At 33.1% G+C, this 19760-nt stretch overlaps 2 protein-coding genes across 2 annotated transcripts; both read left to right on the top strand.

Moving 5' to 3' along the window:
* The first annotated feature begins 8705 nt into the window (after window positions 1-8705).
* On the top strand, window positions 8706-12654 carry LOC116133695 (prostamide/prostaglandin F synthase). The gene is made up of 7 exons (XM_031419379.1): window positions 8706-9062; window positions 9992-10038; window positions 10129-10243; window positions 11814-11858; window positions 11930-11989; window positions 12077-12172; window positions 12272-12654. Exons 1-7 carry the CDS (start codon window positions 8763-8765, stop codon window positions 12386-12388), a joined length of 780 nt encoding a protein of 259 aa, XP_031275239.1. The 5' UTR covers window positions 8706-8762; the 3' UTR covers window positions 12389-12654.
* Window positions 12655-13840: 1186 nt separating this feature from the next.
* LOC116133726 (RNA-binding protein 1-like) lies at window positions 13841-19645 on the top strand. The gene is made up of 3 exons (XM_031419420.1): window positions 13841-14182; window positions 14476-15353; window positions 19379-19645. The coding sequence occupies exons 1-2, from the start codon at window positions 13958-13960 to the stop codon at window positions 15319-15321; spliced, it is 1071 nt and encodes a 356-aa protein (XP_031275280.1). The 5' UTR covers window positions 13841-13957; the 3' UTR covers window positions 15322-15353; window positions 19379-19645.
* Window positions 19646-19760: the final 115 nt, after the last annotated feature.

The following is a 19760-nucleotide window of genomic DNA, read 5'->3' as shown; positions in this document are numbered from 1 at the left end:
ATCTGTTTCCATCAAGCTTACTGAAAGTGAAAAATGTTATAGCCCATTTCAAAGACAACATGATGAATTTCAGGCTTAATAGTTAAGGTTTTTACTTTACATTTTACCAAGATTCTATCATGAATAAAGCAGAGGAAATATCTGATTAATATTTATTAACTTTATTATAAGTGGAAAAAAATATATTTATCAAATATTTATATAAGAAGAGAAAAACTAATTGAGAATAAAAGTTATCATATTGTTGAACAAAACCTTAGAAATTTAGGAATTGGAGTTTTTTTTTTTTTTTTTCATACTCAAACAATACACAAGGAGATCTAAATCATAAATTAAAAATATATTAACTTAAAATTAAATATTCAACATCTATCCCATGATGATTTTCTTTTTCTTTTTTAACCAAAAAAGTATATATATCAAAGATATAGATTTAAAATAAAGTTGAAATAAACATATTCAAAGATAATATTTAAAATAAAGCTTAAATAAATTGAATAAAACATTCTTCACCTTTCAGTCGTACCTTATCTATATGATTTTGCTGCTATTAACGATAATACTTGGTAGCTTATATATCCACTCCCTTGATTTTCATCTTCATTCCTTTTTTTCTTCCTTTTCGGTTTCTGCTTTCTCTGTATAACATTTTCATCAAAGGGAAACATTTTTCCTAAAAGTTAAGTATCACTGTTTTTCTAAAGTTGATATAAAAATGGGTATGAGCTGTGTGATTTTATAAATATTAATTTAATATGACGTCACCGGTCATCATTTCAAAATAGGTCATTGACTATTTTATCCTCAACGATATTTTTATATAATTATTTATTTCAATTTTTTTTTTTTTATCATACTATCTTGATGATACCCTAAATTAAGAAACACATAAAAAGACAATTATTCAATAATAGTTTGCACATACTAAAAATAAAAAATGTGTTGCCAAGATAAGGAATTTGAAAATGATTACACCTACTCTTTTACTTGGATGGAAAATAATAATAATAATAGTTTGACTATAATTTATGTGACATTCACATTATTTTTTTTATGATGAGACCACTTGTGTTTTATTTCACAAAAATAGAAACTTAAGGGACCAAAGGAAAATAAAAAGGGTAAGAAGGCAAATACAAGTTTATAGTTAGACTGAAAACTCAAGAAAGGGTAGTAAAGTAAACTCAAATAGGTATACTGGTTATGGAAATTTAATTTCCTTCGTACCTTTTAATAGGTTGTTTGTTGTGTAGCAAAACAGCATCTCTTGACAGATGAGTTTACTTTTTTGGCCTCCAGCGGTTTCAGTTAGAGTCATATCTGTCACTGATTAGGAGACGGGTAGTGGCATTGAGCAAATATCTGATTGCCACGTGACCCCTTAGTATTTAGTCTCAATGTCTTTGTGCACAATCTCAACTTGAAATGGGTGTGTAACAGCTAATTGCATTTAATTAAGATTTTAATGTGATTATGTAGATGGGTCTTAGCCCATGTGAACTTCAACCCACTGGGTTATTTCATCAGACAAGTGGTGTGCATGCATCACAAACGTACAATTTCTCTGATTCTTGTAAGCTTCTTCCCATGGAACTCAACTAATATTTGAACTACATTCATAATACCCTTTTATTAAGATAAGATCAGATTTTATATAGAGATCGAGACAAAACGTAACTAAAATGCCCAATCCTAATTTCTTATCAAATTATCTTCGAACCGTAAGTCTCCTCTATTGTCGACTTTCCAAACCCAAGTCTTTATCATTCATGAGAGTCGACCTAAATGGGTACGAAGAAATGGGCATTGGCAGAATTTTAATTAACCGATACATTAATTAAAGACCTGTTTGATGGGATCATATAGTAAATGCAGGTACAGATTAATTTATTTATTTATTTATTTCTGATCTAAGAGTAAGAAATATGGGGCGTGGAAAACCAATCAACCAAATAGTAGAGTAGATTTTATTGTCTGAAAAAAGAAATATATGGGGCCGTTTTCAGCAGAGAGGAGTTTCTTTTGGAAGGAGTTCTATGAAAATGAGAGGCAGTACCCACGTAATGTTTCCTTCAAAAATTTTAGTCCATTACATGTTTACATTAATGCCTCTTTTCATATATCCAAAACAATCACTTTTTAATAATATATTGCATTGAAAAACATTATGTTCTTATACGTAATACTTTTATCAATATTTAAAAGAAAGAAAAGATTGGCATGATGTTTATTTAAATACAGATTTTCTTTTTCTGCTACTTGTTCCCGAAATTTCATTGATAGGATGCTTTTACTATTTATCTTTATTCTATATAATTTATCAAGTTTCACCTTACTTCTCTTGCGATATTATATGCTAATTTATCAAGTTTAATAATTTGAAAAATGAGTAAATGACTTTTTTCTCATCCAAATAATGGTCTAATAACACTTTTTCACCCACTAATTTTTAAAATATCATTTTATTACCTAAATATTATATTTCATTAAATACAGTGATATTCATTGTGAAGACGAAATTTTTTTTACTATTTGACTTAAAAAACTTATTATTAAGATTAAATTACAAAATTGTCCCTAATTTCTTTCTCCTCTTTCTTCTTTTTTCTCCTTCCTTCTTTCTTCTTTTGTGATATGTTTTCAAGCTCATCTCTTTGATTCCGACGACGAAAATTGCCTCTGATCCCATATTTTGACTCACTGGCGCCCCACCTCTAAAACCTTCATCTCTATTTCTCTCCTGACCGCCTTGACCCCACGATCACCGCCCCCTCCCAATTAGGGTTTTGCATAGTTGTTGCACTTCCCAACCTAATTCTGATCGGCCACTATATTGGAAATCATGCCTGAACCCATGGTTTGCTTCGCCATCACCCCCTCACCAAAACCCAACCCTCCACGGATCTTGTTTGCCCATCAACTGTCAAGCGCCCCCTTCCTTTGGGTTTTTTTGGAGTTTGTTGTTTGTCGGTGTGATTGGAAGTTGATTTGGTGTTTGTTTTGGATTGGATTTGAAGTTTTGTTGTTGTTGACTGCTTGTTTGTGTTTTTTTCGAACTCCTACTCTCTGTCGTTGACTGCAACACTCACCATCCCATACTTGCACTCCATCTGTTTGAAAATCCCGAGCCACCGTAAACCCTTAACCCTAAACTACCAGTCAAAAGCTCAATCATAACACTTCTCAAAGAAACCCTAGGGGAGGTCGTCGGTGAACAGAGACCAATCTCATAGCAGGCTATTAAGGGAAATATAGAGGAGATGCTAGTGAAGTTATGGATGGTAAGAAGGTGAACTTTGGTGGTCGAAAATCGCTATAATCGGCCAAGGAAGAAACCATCGCACAATTGTCGACAAACAGTAAGGTTGGTGGGGACGAGGCAGTGGGGACGAGGCAGTGGGGTTTTGACGAGTGTGATTTGGGAAAGAGACTGGTGGTGGTGGGGTAGTGCGATGGTGCAGGAAACGGTTGGCGGTGCTAACCAGCAGTTGTGCAAATGGAGGCGAGGAAGAGGAAAAAACTGACGTCACATTTTTTATCCATAATGTTAATTGACCATTATGTCTTTATTTATAACGAACTTTTGACTATTATATCCTTATTCACAATGAAATTTACTAACAAATCTATGTTGTAGATAATAAAATAATATTTTAAGAGTTTGTGGGTGAGAAAGTATCATTATACCCGTATTTGTGTGGGAAAAAAGTGATTTTCTTTTTGAAGAACCCCTTTCTAATAGAAGATTAAGAAAATGGTACTCCTAAATTATTTCAGCCAAACGGATTTTATAGGTTAATTTATCTCTGTTCATTTAAAGGAAAAACAATATTTAATTTCTATATCATTTGTCACGTTTTTATTAAAAAAAGAATTAATTTTATAATAAAAAGACATTGTGGAGTGACGGTGGATTTGATAGTTGAGACATATGTGGCGTCGAATATTTCAGTGGAACAGTAATAATTTAATTGGTATCATAATTTTACCCGCGGGGAAGTTTGGGAAATCCACAGTAAAAAAAAAAATAATTAATAGAATTTAGAATGTGCACAAATTCCGTTGAGGGTTGGGTGAACTGAAAAGGAAGACAAATGATTGAGAGGGTAATTAAGTAATTGCAAGTGAGCTATTATTTTTGTAATGAGAGGGAAAAGGAATCACCTTTTTTCGTAAGACATGCTGGGATTGTAGGGGTCCACCTCCTGCCCACGTGATTATATTATAAATCAAATATTATATTATAACTAGGAGTAAAAGTGATGGATTTGTCCTCAAGCTCGTTTCAGCGCCTTTCTGATTTGGTCAAAGCACAAGGAGATGGTGACCTTCACTTCCTTTTTCATATAAACATTAGTTTTTATTTATTTAGTTATTATCTTTAATTTTATTATCCTAACACTTTATTATGGATAATAAATAGATAAATGTAATAATAGTAGAATGAAGTTTGGATTTTGATTGAAATTATTTTGGATTATAAGAGAAGTGGGTCAAGGTAAACTAAAACTGAATCATATGGAAAATCTCATATGAATACAAAAAGGTACAATCAAACTTTCCTTGTTAATAATACCGTCGTTGAATTTTTACTTGTATTAAAGAAGAAGAATATAAGGGTTCATAAATTTGATGGTCCATCCATGGCCGACTTCACTTGGGGACGAGTTCAATGCCAAAGCAAACAATAATTCAATGCGACGCCAAAGCAAGTGTTCTGCCTCCCCATTTTTACCGTTCTGAAATCAGAATGTTAATTTATTCCCTTTTAACGAGTTTGAAAATTAATAAAAACAGGTCTGTTTGGGTTTAGAAACTGAGTGGAGGTTGACGAGTGAAAGCTGTCGTCCTGAACTTGGAGGTTTAATTGAGGTGAAATTGATGGAGATGGAGATTTTTGACCGAGGCTTCCCTGTTGTGACTTTTGGAATCTTAGTTGTTTCGAATAGTTAGGCCCCCCCACCGGCTCCCGGTCTTCAAAATTCAATCAGATGTGACTTCTCTTCAACCCCACCACCACCCACCCATCATCATTCTAATGCTGCACTAATTCATTCAATTAAATCTGTGTTTTCGATTTCATTCAAGTTATGTCATCGATATGACAAGCAAATTAATGAAAATAAATAAATAAATAACAGTGTCTGAAATCATGGGCCATCCAATGAAATGTTGCTGGTTTGAAGCAAGAAACATTATTGACCTTGAGAAAGTGTACCCCTGTAACCCAACATCACACAGCATAACTCTCTTGTTTAAGGTCCTCCACAGTAGTACCTCTTTTTATTCATTTTTAATTGCATCGATAGGTCGTCTCTAAAATATTTGTGATCCTAGACAGAAATTATTTTGAGGTCCTCTAATAATATAAGCATATATTAAAAAATTTATTTCATTTATTTTTGTTTTTTTGCCTTTTGAAATAAAAAATCACTAAGAGAGGTGGACAACAATCGGCAAGCTAACAAAGTTAGGTTGGTGGAGGGTTTTGGAGAGTAGATGTTGGAGAAGTGATGGGTGATGAAATGGGTGATTTCCAATGCCAAGATTGATAAGAAAATGCTTGAGAAGTCACGACCCAAAAGGTATCGGTGGTCGACCATTGACAGAGTAAATAGATGAGATATGATAAGAGTTTTGGTAAGAGGGCTGAGGGGAGGAAGATGGTGGTGTCGGAGAAGGCCAACAATGTTGGGTATATGCCGAAAAGACTAAAGATGGTCGTCGTATGGTGGAGTTGGGTTGCGAGATTCATCAAAAATTGGCCAAATCAAGGGCTATCAAGGTTGGGAAATGATAAAATGATGATTTCGGTCGATTTTGGTGAGAAAATCGACCAAAATCAACTCCAAACCACCGGCGGCAGAAGAGGACTGGAGATGATTTACGTGAATGTCGAATTTTGGGATTAAATTGGGGGTGAGTCATTTGAGATTTGTAAATTACTATTTTAGCTTTTCATTATTAAAAGAGATTCAATGTGTTAATTTAGGGGTATAAACTAGAATATATGAAAATAGATGTACAAACTTGCTATTTTGTCAAACTTTGGGTGGGAATATATGCAAAAAGTTTATAATAAATTTGGTTTTTTTTGGTTTTTTTTGGGGGCCCCTTGGATTGGATAAGAAATTATAAACCATTTTTTATTTTTGTAAGATATTCAAAAAAAAAAAAAATTATAAAAAATTTGGGCCCCTTTTTTTTTGGGGCCCTAGGCAGGTGTCTCACCTGCCTACCCCTTAAGCCGGCCCATCGGCATTGAAATTGATCAAAACTTGGCGATCCATGAGAGTTGAGAGTTGATGATGGTATATGCATGATATATGAGATAGCAATATGTCAAAAAGGACGCATCATAAACACATCACGTGCTATACATAAATGAACCAACATGTATAAATACTCCATTAATATCACTATACAATCTTTGTACCTTCCATCGTCACACATTAAATTATGTATTTAAATGTGATGGGTTAATCTGAGTTTAAAGGTTTCCCATTTCAAAACAGGAGACATTGGCCGTGTTGTGTTGTGTTGTGGGGAGGGAACACAAACAAAAACAATAAAAAAGGGGAATGTGCTTAAGAATAAGCCAAATCATGGGTCTCCATCAACACCAGGAAGCATGTTGGTTCAGTCCTTTCGTAGGGGACCCCGGCCCCGGCCCCGACCCCTTTCCCACTTTTTTTTTTTTTTTTTCAAACTGTCTTTTCAATATAACTTCACTCACTCACTTGTAGGTTTACGTCAATACTACCTATGCTTATTCTATTTCTTTTTATTTTATTTAGGGCTCGCCTATAATTTAAGAGTTAAGACTAGGGTTATATGTGAGCCGAGCCATGTCGAGCCGGCCTGACTCGACAAAAGTCGAGCCAATCTCGAGCTCAAACAGCTCGATTATCCATCGAGTCGAGTCCCGAGCCACCAAGTACTTGATTCAATAGGCTCGCAAACAGCTCGAAAGGGTAAAAGTACAATGTTTTCAAGTTTGAGGGGATTTATGTTATTTAACATTTACTATATAAATTATTCCAATCTGCAAAAACTCTAGAGTCTTTTGCTTCAGCAGCCGACACTTCTCCTTCTCTCCCTCTCTTTTTCTCTTTTCTATTTTCCTTCTTCTTCTTGTCTTCTCTTTTCCGTCTCTTCTTGTCTTCTTGTCTTCTCTCTTCTCTTTCCTGTCTCCTTTTCTTCTGCGAAATGCTTCACATGTTGAAGTGATTGAAGTAGTAATTTCACAAATGGGTTTAATTTGTTTAATTATTTTATGGTAGATTTGAGTTCATCTTTTGTTCAAAAAAAAAGAGGATGTGATATGTTTGTTTGTGATTTATTTATAATTATAAATGTAATTTTGATGTGAAAATTTGGTTGGGTATTTTGGTAGATGAGTGTATCGTAATTTTGATGGCACAGACAAAACTCAACTTTTGATTTTGATTTTTAATACTATAATTTTGTTCAAGAGGAAGAGTAAGAAACAGATGAGCCGAGACAAGCCGAGCTCGAGCCGAACTAGAGCTCAGCAAATCATCTCGAGCCGAGCTTCGAGCCTGGTTTTCAGAGCTCGACGAACCCAAGCTTGAGCTCGCTAAATTTTCATGAGCCGAGCTTTGAGCACCTTTGTGTTCGGCTCGGCTCGTATATAGCCCTAGTTAAGGCTACCTAAATCAAAGAGAGGAATACACATAAATCATAATTTAAAATTCAGTCCGACCTTTCACAATTTTTGGCTTTAACACTAGTGTTGTAACATGTCTTAAGTACATATGCTATAAGCTTATAAGGAAAAAAAAAATATTTATGAAAAGTGATTGTTAGACTTTTTATTTTTTAACCCAAGGGGTTTGCCTAGTAGTCAAGAATGTTTACTCATTTTTTAACTTCTTGGGTTCAAATCATTTTTGGGACACCTACTACATTTGTGACTTATTTAGAATATCGGGCTTATAAGGTATTCAATGAGCTCTAGTGATTAGTTAAGGTACGTACAAACTAGCCCGAATACCCTGGTTATCAAAAAAAAAAAAAAAATTATATATTTGTTAGACTCCATCTAATTTATCATTATCCTTGTTTATATTATAAACAAAAATCTCTTTAAACTTCAAATAATACAGGAAATAGACCTGTATGCTTAATTAGTTTTTTTTTTTGTTTTGTTTACACTCCATATTTTCCCTAATTCAACTTTGAAACCTTCTTTTTCTTTATATCCATCCACAAACAAATAATTAAAATAAAACTCTAAATGATTTCAATGATATGGAAAAGTTAGAGTTAGGGTTTATATAAGAATTAAAGAGTAAAGGATGAAACAAAAACATATAATAGAGTATTGATGTGCTTAGAACTTATATTGTCAAATTTAATAATTTTCATTAAGTCTAAACTTATATATATATAAAAAAAAAAAAGGTACATTAGTTGGGGGCTGAAAATCACTTCTCATTACTTGTATCAATGTATAATTTTTTTTTTTAATAAAAAAAAGAAAAGAAAAATCAATACTTTCATTGGATACAAGTTGGGCCAGAAAACGAAAGCCCTCCATAAACCAATTCCCTCTAAATGGACTGGACCCAATGCAGAAGTTTGATTTGGGCCCAATTCAGCTGGGCCTTAATACAAACCACCAAACACAGTCGTCTCCTCTACTCCCGCGGGTCCCGCCACACAAAAATCGCCACTTTGTTAGTTCGTTATTACTCTTATTTCTCGATCTAATTCAGAAAAATCGAAACTGCAAAGCTATGGCTTCAGTCTTTGCTGGAGCTCTACAATCAACCAGGCTTTTGTCCTTCGCTTCACTTCCCTCTCCCAAATTCACTTCCCATTCTCTTTCAAATTGGTGCCTCAAGTCTCGTCCTCGTACTATCGCCACAAATTTCTCCTTCAAATCAAGAAATAGTGCTCTCAGTGGATCGCGTTTTCTTGTAAGAGCCATCGCAGAAGAATTCTCCCCTGATGTTGGACAGGTTCTAGGTGATGTGAGGATTTTCACTGCTGCCGGTGAGCCGGTCTTGTTCAAGGACCTCTGGGACCAGACCGAGGTTTAAATCCTGCTTCAATTATGAATAACTGTAGATGCTGTTGGAATTTGTTAAAGTGTGCATTTTGTTTTTTTAGTTTCCGGGTTGGTATTTTAATAATGGGCTCACTACATAGGGAAAATTATTTGATAAAAAGAGTTGGTTTTTGGTAAAATTACATTTTATCACTTATCATTTCTATCTTAACAACCCTTAGTTAAATGCATGATTTTCTTTTCTTCGTTTTTGGTTTATCTGTTTCAAATTTATGGATATTAAACCTAAGAATTCGGTTTTGATTAGCGGGTCCCGAGGTTTGTTGAAAAACTAAATTTAAAGGGTCCAAATAAGGTTCATTCATGCAACTTTCAATTATCACTGCACATATTGATAGGTATTTACTTAGTTTAAACTTTTATGTTAATACTTCAAAATAAAGAAGACCAGAATTTATGGAGTTGGAGTTACAATTACTTCTCACTTAATTTTTGACATGTTTTATTAGTTACATAACTTGATATTTTTTTTCCTTAAAATTAATGTTATAGAGATACAAGAGACGAGTATACAGTTCTAGGGTTTTATATTTGGGAGTACACCCTTTAGAACTGATAAGCTATTGAATCCTAGAGGTTAGATGCTGTATGAGTTTATTTTGCATTGAGACATGGTCCTAGAATGGTGAAATCTACCATTAAAGACAGTGCAATTTCGCACACCTTAGCTTTTTATATGTTTAGGAAATTAGCATAATTAAATTCAAGCATCCATGTGATAAAAAATTTCCCAATACTCAGTTCATGTCTTTAGAAGATTCTTGTTCTGAACATTTTCCTTTAGTATTATATTCATTTTAAACTAGATGTAGTTTATATTTTTATAGAGGGGAGAAGTTTTGAATCATTTTCTTAAATCATTATTACCTTATGAAGTTGTTTTATTTATTCCAGGGAGTGGCTGTTGTTGCGCTTTTGAGGCATTTTGGATGCCCTTGCTGGTAATTATTCTTTTCAAAAGCTATTGAGAATAATTGTTAGGAAGTTAAATCAGTTGTATCTAATAACTGATTTTGATTGTTCTTTTCAAGTTGGGAGCTTGCTTCAGCATTAAAAGAAGCCAAAGCAACATTTGATTCTGCAGGCGTGAAATTAATTGCAGTTGGCATTGGTACACCTAATAAAGCTCAAATACTTGCTCAGCGGGTATTTTTTCATTTCTACCATGTGCATTGCATGAAGGACATACATATGTTCGTCTCTTTGTGTGTGCATGTACATATACATCTTTTTTCTCTTTATTTTGGATGCACTTACTTCAACTATTTCTTGATAAAATAAGAAGAATATTCTGGAGTAAGCTTGACAATGTTATGGGACCCATCCCTTCCCACCTTTTGGCCAGTGGATCATCTGCTTGATACTTGATAGATGATACCGGAATTAACCATTTGAACAGTTCAGCATGTCTTCTGACAATTTCATTTAAATTCATCGAAATGCTTTGCAAACTTTACATTTTTTTGATAACTAAAGGAAATATGTGTTTCGAAGTCTCTGTTGTAGAATCTTTTTTTGAGTAAAAGTACAGTTTTCTGTAAAAAAATCATTTACGAGTGTTTTGCGAAGAAGTACCGATCAAGTCTTTTTCTCCCTCTCCTGAAAAGCACATTCTAGACTAGTACCTACAAGTGTTTCTCTAAAAAACACTTAAACGCATTTTTGATCCTCAAAATCACTTTTATCTATTTCAGAGACATGAAAATACTTATTCACAATTTGGAAGTGTTTTTAGTGATCTTAAAGTATTCCTACACACTAGATTGCTGTCATTCCGAAGTTAGGTGATTATATGCTCATGTCAATAATAAGATATCATATCATGTCTGCACTATACAAAAACATATTGCTTTTTTTTTTTTTTTTCCTAAACAAACATAGCTGGATTTGTGTGAGACCTTTTGAATTTGATCTTTGTGACAATTCCCATCTTTTAGAATGATGTTTTAGTGTCCAATATACAGTCTTAGCTATTGGAACTGTTGCCCTTAACAATATATAAGAAACAGTATGGAGATAGCTTATTGTAACTGTTTTTTCAGGAACAAATAATTCTTAAGACATGGTATTTATGCTTTTCAAAGATTAATTAGCTTTGTTTTTCTTATAAAAACAGTTTGATGTACTTGGGATGTGTATTGGATAACCCTCAGGGTTGGATTGAGGGGTCAAGACCTTTAGCTTCCAACAGAGAGGTTAGGGGATCAAACCTTTGACATCACCTACTCAGGATATGATATTTCACAAGTTTTTGTATTACCAAGGTTGCAGAGCTTGCCAGATCTAGTTTAAAGTTAGTGGTTGGTGATATTCTAAGTAAGGTTGGTTGATTTCTGGGTTTGAAAATAAAAAATAACAAATTAATAAAATGAAGAATGTATAGGTTTCAAGTTTGATGGCATTAGAACAGTGATAAACTCAATTTTAATCATGGAAAAATGATTATTGGATTGATCATGCCTTTGCAATATGCTTATGGCAACAGAGATCAAATACATGGAAATGTGAAACCAATTTTAGGGTATTCAAAGCCTTGATTGGGTGCAGATTTTGTATAAATATTGTTCATAAGGGCCTTTTCTAGATGCAAGGAGCTGATTGATTTCTTTCTCATGTTGTTCTTGGTCAGTAACCTTTTACAATGGTTGCCTTTACACTGATCCTTTTCTAGATGCAAGGAGCTGATCGATTTCTTTCTCATGTTGTTCTTGTTCAGTTACCTTTTCCAATGGATTGCCTTTACGCTGATCCTGACTGCAAGGTATGCAATAACACTTCTGTGGAATATTGTCTCTGCTGATTGTAAATTCTGACGATTTCTTTTCTTCACAGGCATATAATCTGTTTGGCTTATATTATGGTATAGGCCGAACATTCTTCAATCCAGCAAGTGTAATCTTCTTCTTCTCTTTCTGCAACGTGTGTTTTTCTTGAGGGGATTCATCAGAGTGTTGTATGATATGCATGCTTTTCTGACAGGTTAAGGTGTTATCAAGATTTGGGGCTCTGCAGAAAGCTGTAAAAAACTATACCATTGAAGCCACCCCAGATGATAAAAGAGGCGTACTGCAACAGGTATAATTTTTTCTTTGTTGCAATTTCTGTTCCCTTAACTGGACATTGAATTGGTTTATACTTGGTAAGACTTCTTTTATTCTTGTTCATTTTTACTAGGGAGGGATGTTTGTATTCAAAGGAAAAGATTTGCTGTATGCATGGAGAGATGAAGGGACGGGTGATCATGCCCCTTTAGATGATATCTTTAGTATTTGCTGCAGGGTTCCCGCGTGAAATAGTCAAATAGACAGTAGTCTTCGAGATATCGGTATTGTTACTGCATCATATAATCTCTTTTTATATGTCCTGCTAAGTACTACTGTTGCGATCTCCAGAAATCTCGCGTACTGCGTGTTGTAAATTCATAGTTACGGCAATGATCTTATCAACAGTTGATCATCAGAACAAAATTATTTGTACACAAAAGAATAGTAATTAAGTATCTTGGCTGATAGAATGGTGAAAGAATAAAGTTGTACCAAAATTAACTTTTGCTTTCACGAATTCTTGTAAAGGTGAGGTGACCTCCGTGACGTGGAACCAAAAGAGACATTTTAAAGTGGTAAAGGTAGCATATGATTTAGTAAAGTTAAAATACAACCTGTAAACATTAGGGGAAACAATAAAAAGTTGTGATTGGGATAAAACTAATATTTCTGAATATTTTACTACAATGTTGGAAACTTTCATGTGTCCTCTACTCCTCTGTCAATCAATATTGTAGAACTTCGAATTTGGGATGTCTCTTAAACCAGATTACAAATGTTTAACTGTCCATCAAATAGCACCCAAAGTCTCAAACAACTTTGTACGTTAAGCTATGGAGCACAACATAACCATGCACAATCAGGAATATATTAATTTCAATAAAAGCCATCTGAATCAGATACTAACGTAGGGCCAATGTGGTATTCAAATATTAAAACTGATATTCCCGTCTCAGGAATCGTAATATACTTTTTCTGAGGTCGATNAAGAAGTTGTGATTGGGATAAAACTAATATTTCTGAATATTTTACTACAATGTTGGAAACTTTCATGTGTCCTTTGTCAATAAATGTTGTAGAATTTCGAATTTGGGATGTCTCTTAAACCAGATTACAAATGTTTAACTGTCCATCAAATAGCACCCAAAGTCTCAAACAACTTTGTACGTTAAGCTATGGAGCACAACATAACCATGCACAATCAGGAATATATTAATTTCAATAAAAGCCATCTGAATCAGATACTAACGTAGGGCCAATGTGGTATTCAAATATTAAAACTGATATTCCCGTCTCAGGAATCGTAATATACTTTTTCTGAGGTCGATGGCCGAAGAAGAAGCATTTCAATTTAACCACTCGTATATACTCATATATAACCAACCTTTTTTTTTTTTTTTTTTTATATATATTTCAATTTGATGAATTATCATATTTAGATATCATTGCTACCCAGGTCATTCTCCATTAATGTCAGATAGATATAGTAGAAATTGTTGGATGACAATTATTTCCTTTTATTCATATATTTTCAGGTATGATATTTTATTCTTTCTCCGGAGTTTATCTCATCTCAAGTGAAATAAAAATTAAATTACGATACCACCCTTCAGTGGGGCGACAGTGTAACAGTAACGAGTTTTAACAGGGGTTAAAAGGACAAAAGAGAAAAATGCTAAAATTAGAAGTTTGAGTGTGATTGGTGTTGTGAACTCTTGATATTAATATTATCAAGAAACTTTCACTTTTCTTTTCTCTATTCTCAGTTTCATCTTCCTTCAAGGTTTGCTTTTAAGTGTTCTCTGTTTCAGAGGCTATGGATTTCTCTGAGAAAACAAAGTTGTTTGTGGGAGGTGTCTCAAGGGAAACTACTGAAGAAACACTGAGGCAACACTTCAGCAGTTTCGGACAAGTAGAGGAATCTTTGATTATCAGAGACAGGCCTACTGGCATTGCACGAGGTTTTGGTTTTGTTAAATTTAGTAACCCTTTCATGGCTAGAGAAGCCCTGCGGACTCAACATTTTATTCTTGGGAGAAAGGTTAGTTCAAAGGAAGTTACTTTACTCTTTACTTTGATTTTTTCATCTGGGTTTTGGTTCTTTTTGGTTCCTTCTGTGTTGTAGCATGATTATGTATGTGGATCTTGAGGCTTTCTTCATATGGTATATATACTACATTTATCTTGATTTTATTTTATTTTTATTTTTTGTTTTTTAGTATGATTTTGTGGGTCAGTTTTGTTGGTTTCGGTTTCTTCGTTACTGTTTCTGTTATTGTTCTTGATATTTCGTGTTTTACTATTTACATTAATATGAATTATTTGACTTTATAGGTTGATGTCAAACCTGCAAACACTAAAAGTGATAGGTTGGAACATTCAAGTGTTTATGGTAGTGATGTGAAGGGTTATACTCAATCTAGTAAGAAGATTTTTGTGGGAGGTTTGCCACATAACTTAACCGAAGAAGAGTTTAAAGGTTACTTCGAGTGTTTTGGTAAAGTAACAGATGTGGTTATAATTTTTGACAAACAAAATCAAAGATCAAGAGGCTTTGGTTTTGTTACGTTTGATTTAGAGGAGGCTGCAGATCATGTGTTGCAGAATAGTTTTTATGAACTAAAACATAAGAGGGTGGAGGTGAAGCGAGCCGAACCTAAAGATAGGAATGAAAAATACGTGAACTATTATGATTGTTATAGTACTGGTTTGGCTTCTGGTTATTCTAGCTATTTTGGCTTTCAAGCTCATCCATATTATGATTACTCTTACCCCCCGAATGCATATGCTTTACCAATTATTTCATCTACCCATACTCCATTTGGGAACCCTCGGTTTCAATTCCAACATCCTTCTCACTATCATCCTCCTTATTACTTTGGTTGTAATGGACTTTACATGAATGGTTGGCCAAGTGGAACTGTAGACTGGACTTGTCGTAATGACAACTTAGTTGAAGAATATGATAGTGGTACTAACAATTCAATTAGAGGTCGGAGAAGCGGAAACTTATGTAGAAATAACAATGGCGGTGGTGAGATTGATGGTCCAGCATGTTTGAAAGATAGTTCTTCTGATCATCAAAGTGAAGGGATTGATAGTCATCAAAATGGAGAGATTGATGATGCCACAGTTGAAAAAGTAGTTTTGCAGAGGCAATCATCCCAGAGTTCTTGTTGACACTCTTAGTTGTACATTGGATAATCAATCAGGTTAGTGGAAAATTTGTGTTCATTTTCATTTGGAAATTTGTCTTCTAAACTATTCTTGAACTATTGTTAGATTTAGCCTTTGCATCTTCAAACTTTGGGGTATGCTTGAAATTAACATGAACGAAATAAGTAACTTAGGATTTCATATTTCCCTTCGGTTGAAATTAGATGCCTTGTGTTATAGTTTAAATACTATTTTGGTTAATTATGTGTTAACTTTAGTTTTTAAATCAAGTGGCTAATATGGTGTCAAAACAGAATTGACCAAATGGTCTTGTATTTGAATCGCCTTATTGTGTAACTCAAATTATATATTTGGTTCCCATGAGATGATGTGTTAAAACTTAGGGTCCGCTTGGGAGTTTTATGGTAGCGAGTATGAGAATAAACCACCGTAGCGATTTTAAGAGGTTTTTAGTAGTGGTTTTAAAATACCCAACCTGTGCTTGAGAGTTTATTTTCCAACGGTTCTGACAGTTTTTTAAAATGATAAATTTATATATATGCCCATAAAAATACCCAACTTCTCTCAATTCTTGGGAGTTTTGTTTTTTCAATTACAGGGTAAGAGTTCTTTATTTGTTTTCTACTTATTAGTATTTTATAACTTCAAATGTAATAAAGTCTCCTTAGCCTTCTTCGTCATTCTTTGCAGCATCTGGAATGATTGAAAAATTGTAGCCCCATTTCTCCAAGAAAACATCTAGAAATGAGATTTTTATAATATTTTTTTATGATTGCTTAAAATTATTTTATATTTAATATAGTTAGAGATGCACATAATATGGTTAAAATTTTTGTTTGGATATAATTGTGATAGTTTTGTAATAGGTAGGGTATTTGAGGAATAAAATTTCAAAACCAAATAAAACACCCCGATTTAGGGTGTTTTATAAACCTTTCAAAAATACACTATATTGGTTTTGGGGGGTTTTTGAGTGAGTTAAAACCAGTGCATAAAAAATATGGCAAGTAATGATTTTAGAACACCTCAAAACCAGTCTAATTAAAAACCCCTTAAAACCAGTGGAAAAAAAAACTCCCTAAACTCCCAAGCAGAGTTTTTTTTTTTTTTTTTCCACTGGTTTTGTGGAGTTTTTAATTAGACTGGTTTTGAGGTGTTTTAAAACCATTACTTGCCAGAGTTTTTATGCACTGGTTTTGATTGGCTCAAAAATCCCCCAGAATCAGTGTAGTGTATTTTTGAGGGGTTTATAAAACACCCCAAATTGGGGTGTTTTGGTTGGTTTTAAAATTTTGTTCTACAAATATCCTATCCACTATGAAACTATCCCAATTATATCCAAAAAAAGAAAAAAAAATTAACCATATTATGCACGTCGTTAAACATATTAAATGTAAAATAATTTTAAGTAATCATAAAAAACAAAAATTATTAAAATCTCATTTCTAGATGCTTTCTTGGAGAAGCGGAGTTATAATTTTTCAATTATTGCAGATGCCACAAAGAATGGCGAAAAAGACTTTATCACATTTGAAGTTATAAAATACTAATAAGTAGAAAACAAATAAAGAACTCTTACCTTATAATTGAAAAAACAAAACTCCTAAGTACTGGTTAGAGTTGGGGTATTTTTATGGGCATATATGTAAATTTATCATTTTAAAAAACTGTTAGAACCGTTGGAAATTAAACTCCCAAGCACAGGTTGGGTGTTTTAAAAACTGTTACTAAAAACTCCTCAAAACCGCTACGATGGTTTACCCTCAAAATCGTTACGGTGATTTATCCTCATAACCGCTATCATGAAACTTCCGGACCCTTAAGTTCAATTGGTGAGTTCCTTATATATCAATTTGAGCTTTTAGTTCAAGCGGTTACTTAACGCGGTAGATGTTACCTGAGGTGATAGAAGAATCATAACAATGTTTCCCTTTTAAAACCATAGATACTAGGGTGGTGGAAGAATCTTTAACATTGGCTTCCTTTTGTAATAGTCAATTGTGATCTATTAAATGAGCTTCTTCTATTTCAGCTTTATTAGAGTTTTCTTTATATTTAAAGGCCTCAAACATTCATATCTTATTTGGCTAAACTCATTTGTTTAGATTTCAGTGACAAATAAATTTTCCATCACAAGGCCTTGTATATTGTGGTTACTTTCCTCTTCTCATGTTTTTTACTCTTAATTTTCATTTATATTGAAACAATGAGCACAAACAAATGCTTGCCAGTAGACTTTGACAGCCACAATAAAGGTAGCCCAATTGCTCTGGCAATACAATTTATTCAAAACCATTCATTCTTCAGACAAACCCTAGATAAAAATCATTTGATTGTAACATTCTTTTTTAGACTTCTCATATTTATCTAAAGGTATGCAAAAGATTCAATGTAAATACTCTCGATGAAACTTTCTTGGAATACTACCTGTCTCCTTTTTTAATCCTACCCAATTTCACCAATTTAATGGAATGAAATTCCTGGTGAACCTTTGATTTGTGCTATTCTTACACCTTATAATCATGAAATTCCACATGTGACCCCCATTTTTGTGGTTATGCTATGCTAAAAAGCTTCTAGCATGTTAAATGTTTGCCAAGGGTTTAGTTACAGTTTTAATGATCTTTTCAATTACTCAACCTTTTCCTTTTATTTTTTTTTTCGTAATCATAATTGTAAATATATTTAATTCCGACTTTTCCATGTTTAACCAGAATAAATCCTATTTTTTTTCTTTCCTTTTCTCCAATAAATATGATATATCTCTTACCTTTGAAAACTTATGATTTTTATTTGTTTGTTTTAGTGTTTTTTTTAAAGATTTTGTAATTATGTGTTTTAATCTTTTATTAAGGTTTGAAAGTTTAGTATGTTATACTGTAAATCCTAAGTTACTTGTATGTATTTTTTATTATGATTTTATAACCTTAATAAGGAATCTGAGATATATATATATATATATATAAGAGTGCTTAAGATTTATCTTTTGTCTTTGTTTATAAATATTTTTGTTAGTTTTTTTTTTTTTTTATGAGATATGTTTTATTAATAATTCTTATTTGATCTTATATATAATAAAATTATCTACCACTTATTGATGTACTTTTCAAAAGAAAAAAATTCAAAAAATTGGGTTTAGAATATATTTATTATATTGTTTTGTTGTCCCCATTCAAAGTTATAAAAGATGATTGTAATGTAGGAGATCTTTGGTCGCATTGGTATATGGGTTTGAGCTTTTGGAATAGAATTTTGACACTGATGTGTTCGGTAGTTTGTGCTTCTGTAATTTTTTAATGAGCTCCTATGTTACTTTTGTTAGGTTGTGTTTGCAGCATTTAGAAGAAACGTTAATAACAAGGAATGAATGAGCGAGAATGTGTTTTGTTTAATTGAACTTTTGTATGTATAGTCGGCAGAATTGAATGCAATCAGACAGAATAAAAAAGTATTTGTTGCTTCCTTTCATTTTTCTTTGAAATTTAATTAATGCAGTGGGGTATTTTAGTGTTTTAGAAGGTCATGAATTGGTCAATCATGTTAAAAACTGTACTTTGGGCTCATTCTGGGGTAAATTAGCCATTTCGGTAGTTTGTCAATGTTAATTATTGGTGTTGACCACTCAGGGGGGTTATGGTTATTTCTGAAACCTAAGGGGGTATTGTGGTACTTTTGGGGGCTAAATATAAACCCGAGAAAGAACCAAGTATAAAGGATGACATGTTTGAACTTTGAACTCAGAAAGTCAATTAAAAGAACAAACTTTCTTGATCACCAAGCCAACTCCTAAAGATTAACACTATTATATTACCAGTAGTGTACCTAGAAGATTAAAAATATGTTTTGTATTTGTTTCTTTGTCAAGCATATTTGACTTTTTTCAATTTTGTATGGCATTAATGATTGAGATCCTTTTTATTGCATATTCTTTATTACCCATCTCAAGTACTTGCAATACTTTGATAACATTTGACCAAGAGATCATTTTTCTCAACTAATGCACTTGATCTATATTTTTGTTTGTTATCTATGCTTACATTTTAGCCCTTTGATGTTACAGGTATTTTGGTGTTTACCAAATTTACATAAAACATATACTCGTATCGTATGACAAAAGCTGCAAGGAAGGGTGAAAGCATTTTCAGGAAATGCGATTGGCAATATTGTACAGATAAAAACTACTTAGCTTTTGGTTATCTATCTGCCATTTAGTCCATACAAATGGAATGATTATGAACTTTGATTATTTGGTTGTGTTTCTTTCATCAACTTAATTTTTTATTCTTCCTTTTCATGCAATTTGTGTGATACATGCGCATATTGAAGGGATCGTAGTATCTTTTTAGGTGAAAATCTACAAATGTTGAAATTTGCCTACCAGCAAAGATGTGATGAAATCAACAAATGTTTGAAGTTTTTTTCCATGCAAACATGTGAGGTGG

Source organism: Pistacia vera, unplaced genomic scaffold, assembly GCF_008641045.1.
Source record: "Pistacia vera cultivar Batoury unplaced genomic scaffold, PisVer_v2 Contig272, whole genome shotgun sequence".
Lineage (NCBI taxonomy): Eukaryota > Viridiplantae > Streptophyta > Magnoliopsida > Sapindales > Anacardiaceae > Pistacia > Pistacia vera.
Note: the sequence above shows the minus strand (reverse complement) of the source record. Positions and strands in the feature narration are given on the sequence as shown.